The 7,020-nt window shown below is 36.3% G+C and overlaps 1 protein-coding gene across 1 annotated transcript; it reads left to right on the top strand.

Moving 5' to 3' along the window:
* Positions 1-356: 356 nt before the first annotated feature.
* LOC120627908 lies at positions 357-5,851 on the top strand. The gene is made up of 5 exons (XM_039896032.1): positions 357-573; positions 1,046-1,217; positions 1,479-1,709; positions 4,921-4,973; positions 5,639-5,851. The coding sequence occupies exons 1-5, from the start codon at positions 373-375 to the stop codon at positions 5,849-5,851; spliced, it is 870 nt and encodes a 289-aa protein (XP_039751966.1). The 5' UTR covers positions 357-372.
* Positions 5,852-7,020: the final 1,169 nt, after the last annotated feature.

The following is a 7,020-nucleotide window of genomic DNA, read 5'->3' as shown; positions in this document are numbered from 1 at the left end:
TGCCTACAATTCTTTAGCTCGGGCTTTTGACAGAATGTTTGTAGAACAAAAATCAGCAGTACAGGATTTGCGGCTCTAAAACGAGCGTCTTTAGGTCCATTATACTTTGACGATACATCGATTAATACTACGATAACGACTCCCCGATTGCGAGCTAGCAAATCTTGTGCTAAGGCGATTTATCACGATTTCAATTGTTACATTCATTGAAGACTGTTTTCATTCTTAAACAATCCAACCGGATCCAAACAATACCATGAGTAGCAAAATGAAAAGGTAAACTTTCCCATAGGTAGTCAACTCTTATAAGAGGCGAGGAATCTTAATCTTTTTATAACGAAAATGTCAACCGTAAGATTAGCAACGATTTTTATGTTATACTTGTTTTGTGATACATCATGCCAGGTAACCGAGGTACTGGACAAAAGTCGTGACGCGTGTAAGATAATAGCGAAAGATCCTTATTTTGATATTGATATAGTAGTTGGCAAACCATGGAGGATCTATTACACTTGGAATATGAAGTTGGATACGAAGTGCTTGGATATAGTTTTCAAAAATGCCACCCAGAAGGTAACATACTTAGCGTTTTTACCACTAGTCATCATCATCATCATCATCATCATCATCATCAACCTGGGCTGGTAATCGCACTACATGACACGGGTCTCCTCCGAAAACGAGAAGGGGATTGCGGGTTGGTGGACTCCACACACCTTTGAGAACATTATGTAGAACTTTCAGGCATTCAGGTTTCTTCACGATGTTTTCCTTCACCGTTGAAGCAAGTGATTATTTTAATTACGCTACGCCTTTTTTCGACAAACTAGCTGGTGCATTGTTAAGCAAGGTTCTCTTATAAGTTGGAGGTCACCAGTGGGGCAAAAAAATTGTATAGTGTAATATTGTAGTAGTGTATATAATGTAATAAATAAGTTGTCTTCCTTACGCGGGACTTAAAGTGTAACACGTTCGTGACTTTATATCTCTACCGTCTTTAAATAAAATTATTCTTTTTTGATTTGTAAAAACATGTAAATTTCAGATTATTAGGAGAATATGGTCAGATATGAATAAATACTTAGAGCAACAACCTTATTGGGAGGCAGCGACCCTTCATATGTCCTTGGGCTCTGCCCATCATGAAATACTTTTGTTTGCTGATCAAGGAGCTGCCGGAGCATTTTTGGGTGTACCCAATATCATTCGGGATCCTAGTTAGTACCTACACCTACACTTTTTCTCTGATCATCATCATATCAACCTATTACTCGCCCACTACAGGGCACAGTCCTCCTACTTCATACACCTTTGCGAACATTATGGAGAACTCTCAGGTATACAAGTTTCCTCACGATGTTTTCCTTCACCGTTGTGTATACACAACAAGTGATATTTTGATTGTTTAAATGAATATGGGATATTAATTATGCCAGAGGCAAAGGAGTTAAGAATTTAAGTTCTAATTTTCATTCCAGATGTTAAACCTATGCGAAAAGGAGTACGCCTTATGAAATTCCAAATGAAGTTAGTCCGCGATTGTAAATATCTATTGGTAATGGACTGCCACGTCGGAGGAGCTTCTTTAGCAGCACGACCAGGTCATCATTCCTACCGCACAGAGATTGCAGCCGAAGCAGAAATTCTTAACCTCGGAAATGGCTATCCAGCTTGCGTTAATGAAAAGAATGACGATGAGCACTTTCTCCGTGAGTGATCTGATCTTCAGATAATTTTATTACAATTATTAGATATTGTTTTTGTACTCTAAACTTAATTTATGTACATCGTCTAACGGAGTTGCAAAATACCGTTGAAGGGTAAGTATATTTAATAAGGAATCACCTGTAAAAATATTAAATTAAAAGAAGCTTATTTATTTTCCATAAAAACTGATTCGAAACATTATTTTGTGTTTACTTATGACAACCCTATTGAAGATACAAGACCAAGACGTGCATAGTACCTATACTACGCGACGCGTAACTACTAAAGTGATTAAGGATTTTAATTTTGCATGTAACGTTAGGGCTGTATAAGGGTCTTTCAGTAAAAACTATGGCAATGGTTTGCTCAAAAACAATTAGCGTTTTGGTTTTAAAGATCAGTCTCAGGGACAGTAAATAATGTACCTCTAAAGTCATTTACACGTTGTATCCGTTGTTGTATCCGTGTGTTGTAGCCGTTGCCACATCGACCGCTTTTGTTTTTGTTTTCAGAGCATCCCGTAGGAACAGTTTATTTGGGAGTATTTGGCATTCAATTTAGGTGTAGGTACTCCTTAAATGTTTTTAAACTTGTAATAACTCCCAAATTAAATGTCCAATTGGAATGTATGATCCTGTGCAGTATTATAGATCTACTTTTGGTCCACATTATAAAAATATTGACTGGTGACAACCAAAATTACTAATGAACGAAAGAAGAAATATTTTACTTATCGGAGATAGAAAAGGATTGTTTTACGGCATTCCAGAGCAAGAGTTACCAAAAAGGTCTTCATTTAAGTAAGGAAATATGGCTTAAACTCAGTTATCAACTCTTCGTTTTAAGGCCCTAATATTGATTAAAGTTTCGTGTGGCCCCAATTAAGGCCTGAAAAATTTACCACCAGGCTGTTCCAAAGCTTAAGTAATGAGGTCAGACTCTTGACTTTTTGATGGTGAGGATTACAATTTCAACGTGTAAGTAGTAATGATTTGGAAAAAAGTTAAGTTTTTATTCAAATCTACACATGTCTGATTTGTTTCAATAGCACGAAAACCCTGATGCTATATGGTAAATAAATTCATAAGTATTTAAAAATGCAATTATCATCATAATCTTCAGCCTATTAATATAAAAAAAATTTACTAGCAAAAAGAGTAGGTATATCAAGTATCTACTGGACGGCCATGTCTTGGTGCCAATTAACTCGACCGCGAGGATGTTGGTGATGAGAGAACGAAAATAGTACTTACTTATTAGTAGAGCAGAATGACAGAGGGTATTATCTCTTATACGCAACCGTTAAAGGTAAATGGCATATTATATAATCTAACTATTCTACTAAAGATTTTTCATTCTGTTTTTTCCGTGAAATTTATGCATATCTTCTACATCTGGTACTTATTTCCCGCTATAAGAGGGAAATAAGTACCAGATGTAGAAGAGAGGCCGTCATCTCATCATATTATATTCTATCTTTCGCCAAACAGAAATTTTGTGATGCGGTAGCTATACTAGTCCATTAACGGATGTTTTTAAGCCTCCTTTTTTTAACTACGCTTCTCTTTTCCCCAATTTTTTCCCATCTTGATATTCTGAAGGAAACGTTACCGGTCAAATATTAGAACATACAGCCCCAGATAACAAACATTTGATGGCCAAAATTAGGTCTCTTTTTTACCGATGTGTCATTGGATATCGTCATTTCATAATTATAACCGACTAGCTTCCAAAAGGAGGAGGTTATCAATTTGGTTGTTTTTTTTAATGTAACATACATAGGCATAACCCCGTCATTTATAAAAGGATTAGCAAAATTCATTATTCAAATGCGGCTAACTCCGAAATGGTCCTGTTTAAATTTCATATAGATCTGATGAAGAGTTCCGGAGGCAGAAAGCGGAACACTTGACAGACAATTAACCTTCACAATTATGCATTTTTCTTGTTAGTAGTGGTTGAAAATATGTTCCTGACAGAAATCTTGTTGTACATAGTTTTCAAGCTTGATTTATCCAAAATTGGATTTACTTTTTAGTTTTTAAAAATTTATTATTGAAATCACGTTCAGAAAATAAAAAAAAGAACAGACACTCCAAGTATGTAGTAGGAAACAAAACGCGGCCTTAGGAAAACTAAAAAGAAAAAGGAAAGGGGTACACTGTTAAAAACATACATACGAATAACTAAGTACACATACCCTTTCGAATGTTTTGCCTGTGATAGTCATGCATACTAAAACCAATCTATTGGTAACACTTACTCCTAAAAGAGAAGCAAGCATTGGGGCAAAATGCACTTCACTAAGAGAAAAACTGTGACTTTTTACTTGTATTGAACCACTGGTGCTGATTGTTCAGCCAGGAAATTGGCCTCCGTTTACCCTTTAACTGGCTTTGATTGTAATGAGTTTGGGGGATTCTTATCTCGAAGGATCTGGATATGTTCAGTTTCACAAAATCAGCAACAAACAATAAAATCACTACTCACTGTTACTGGAACGTCCAGGATACGCTGCAGTCTTCCAGGTCGTCCAGGATCAAGATAATTGAGCACGGCACGACTGGGGCAATTAATTCTTTTATAATAGCTTTTGATTTTGGATGTCGTTACAAACGAGCGTTGTTTCGAACAAAAATTTGCGATAGTCTATATGTTTCTTCCCGCTAGGAGCGCTGGTGGTGCCTTGTGCTACCGGGCATTCAGCCAATCAGTGAGCTCAATATTAAGTTGCAAAAATTTGATAACTATGGTTTGTATACTTAACAGAGTTGGATCAGGTCATTTTTGAGCGTCGAATGCCCCATAACTTTTTTATAAGGGCAGCACTTTGAAGGTCGTGTTCCTTGCATGCTTTGTGAATAGTTGGTCTGTTTATAGACGATGTTTTCTACTTACCATCAGGTGGGTCATCTGCTTGGTCCGTCAAGTGTTACTATAAAAAAAACCCAGATGTTCGAGCTTTTAACGATAGTGTTAATAGCGAACGAATTACCTCTTCAGCTTTAGGGCAGTTGCAGGGAATGGATATTAAAATTTTTATTTGGGTTATTGGGGAAGCTGCGCTATGCAATAAGATCTCTCTCATATATAAGGTTATATAAGGTTAAAATTAGGATTTAAGTACCTAGTTTGGACAACAATTTTATTAGACAAAGGCACCAATTCGACGAGGATTGATAAAGCTTATTATTATCATATTACCATTTAAAGGTTTGACAGTAAGTGATACTCTAGATGCCACGACCTCCGCTTCAAACAAATTGGTGATGGAAAATACTTTAGTATATTTGACTGCAGCGTAAGTTTTTAAATTTTCATTATACACAATCATATTTAATACATCTCATCCAAATCGATACCAACTTTCATCAGAATCCGTGCAATTTTTGGAGCTAAGCATAGGTTTAAAAAAAAAGGAACAGGCACACTTTCGTAAATATTAAAATATTAGAGATATTAGATAATACCACCCAGAATGTCCAAAATATATTCTCTATCTGTGTCCGTCTGACACCGGATATTCCTCAGAAGAAGTTGACTTCAAAACGAATAGTGGCTAAGTGAGTTTATTAGCACAACATTTATTGTAGGTTTAGAATAGAATACAATAGAATAGAAAAACTTTATTGCAACACAAGACAATAGGAAAAACACAAGGAAAACAGTAATAGTACTTAGTTGAGTTTAGATGGAAATTCCGCATATCAAATTTTTCCAAATTCGTATTAGTTGAATCAAACGCGCTAAACCTTTGTCGACCGGCGACTGGCAAGGCCTAATCACCACCCTAGATGTGATGTGATGACCACCGGGTGGTGGTAAAGTATGTCTACCACATAGAGAATTGAGGTGGTGACAACTGTATTCTGGTCACCAGTCGGCACGATGTGGCTTATGGATATTGTATGTTATTCGTATTGTTTTTCAGAGGGACATGGTTTACATTTTTTCAAGATTAAAAGAAATTCCGAAAAACGACCAGCTGTCAGACGTTCCGGCGAAGTTGAGCTACAGAGGGCGCAGCGGGAAATCCTGCCTCTATCGAGGGCATCATCGGATGCCTATACCAGAGGCGGATGAAGAGGAGTTTCAGAAAGCTTTGCAACATAGAAAACCTATATACAGGGAATCAATTAATTAAAACAAATCTGTTTATTTTTTAGATAAAGTATGCAAGCTTACGTTTCCTAATGGTTTTTTTTTTAATCACGTACAGCAGTATTAATAACGGAACATCAAGTATGAGTTATATAAGCTACCACATGACATAGTATTATATGTACAGCTTAATAACTTATTTGCATAGGGAAATAATTACGCAACAATTATTCCTCTGTTAGAAGGAAGTTTGTTCAACTAATTTGTTCAATTAGATCCCTATTAGGATGGTAAATATTTAAAGCTATTGTTCTGGGCCTAAGGGCGCCCTCAACAATTGAGGAACCTCTGTAAACATAACTATAATATTAAAAGGAAAAACTCCGAAAATTCTTTTGGTTCTGCCAAATTAAACACAATTTTTTGTACACCGAAAGTCTTCAAATTAAAAGGCTGTCTTTGCATCACGTAGATCATAATCATTTCAACCGATAGAAGACCCTTGCTGTAAATGAAAGGTCTTTCGTTCTGACTTCGGCACTCCACGGTTCTGTGCTCAAGTTCATATGCCTGTCCAGCAACTTACTGTGACTCGCTTGATATCATCTATTTGGATAGAGAGGTGTCTACCAATACTGCGCTTTCTAGTACAGGGTATCTACTTCAGCCCCAAGGTTAACGGTCCTCCGTGCGTCGTGCCCCGCAAATTGCCACTTTAGCTTCGAAACTCGGTCAGCTACGTCGGTTCTTCCTCTTCTTTGTTTTAATCACTCCAAGCATAGCTCTCTCTATTTCATGCTGGCAACTCTTAGCATTCCTTACCAATGAGGCAAAGGCAAAAAGAAGGCTCAGAAAATGTTAGAAATTCATAGATCTACGCAATCATTGAATTATTAACATTTTGAAAATCGGTCCAAAGATTGCCTTATGTGATCAACGTCGTTAAGTTACCATTTCATAATATAATCAATTATATAAGTATTTTCTTTATGAAGTCCCTATGTACCAAATACCTAGGTATACGATATCTATAATAAAACATTGATACGTTAAACTGTGCACAATGTTTATGCTACATTGTAAAATATTTTAGAAGTTTATATATCCATGCTTAACTTTGGAGTTTATGTTTACCATTTTTGACAATTTATGAGTCGATTATAATTTATAACAAGGATAAAATTGTTAAGTATGATTCGAGCCCATACTAAA

This window comes from Pararge aegeria, chromosome 12, assembly GCF_905163445.1.
Source record: "Pararge aegeria chromosome 12, ilParAegt1.1, whole genome shotgun sequence".
Classification (NCBI taxonomy): Eukaryota; Metazoa; Arthropoda; class Insecta; order Lepidoptera; family Nymphalidae; genus Pararge; species Pararge aegeria.
The sequence above is the reverse complement of the archived record's forward strand: the minus strand, read 5'-3'. Positions and strand labels throughout refer to the sequence as shown.

What these genes read in the sequence shown, in the direction of transcription:
- LOC120627908 (XM_039896032.1), top strand. Translation starts at nt 373, where the DNA reads ATGTTATACTTGTTTTGTGATACATCATGCCAGGTAACCGAGGTACTG. An exon ending in TCAAAAATGCCACCCAGAAG is followed by an intron (nt 574 to 1,045) that starts GTAACATACTTA and finishes TGTAAATTTCAG; the next exon opens with ATTATTAGGAGAATATGGTC. An exon ending in CAATATCATTCGGGATCCTA is followed by an intron (nt 1,218 to 1,478) that starts GTTAGTACCTAC and finishes TTTTCATTCCAG; the next exon opens with ATGTTAAACCTATGCGAAAA.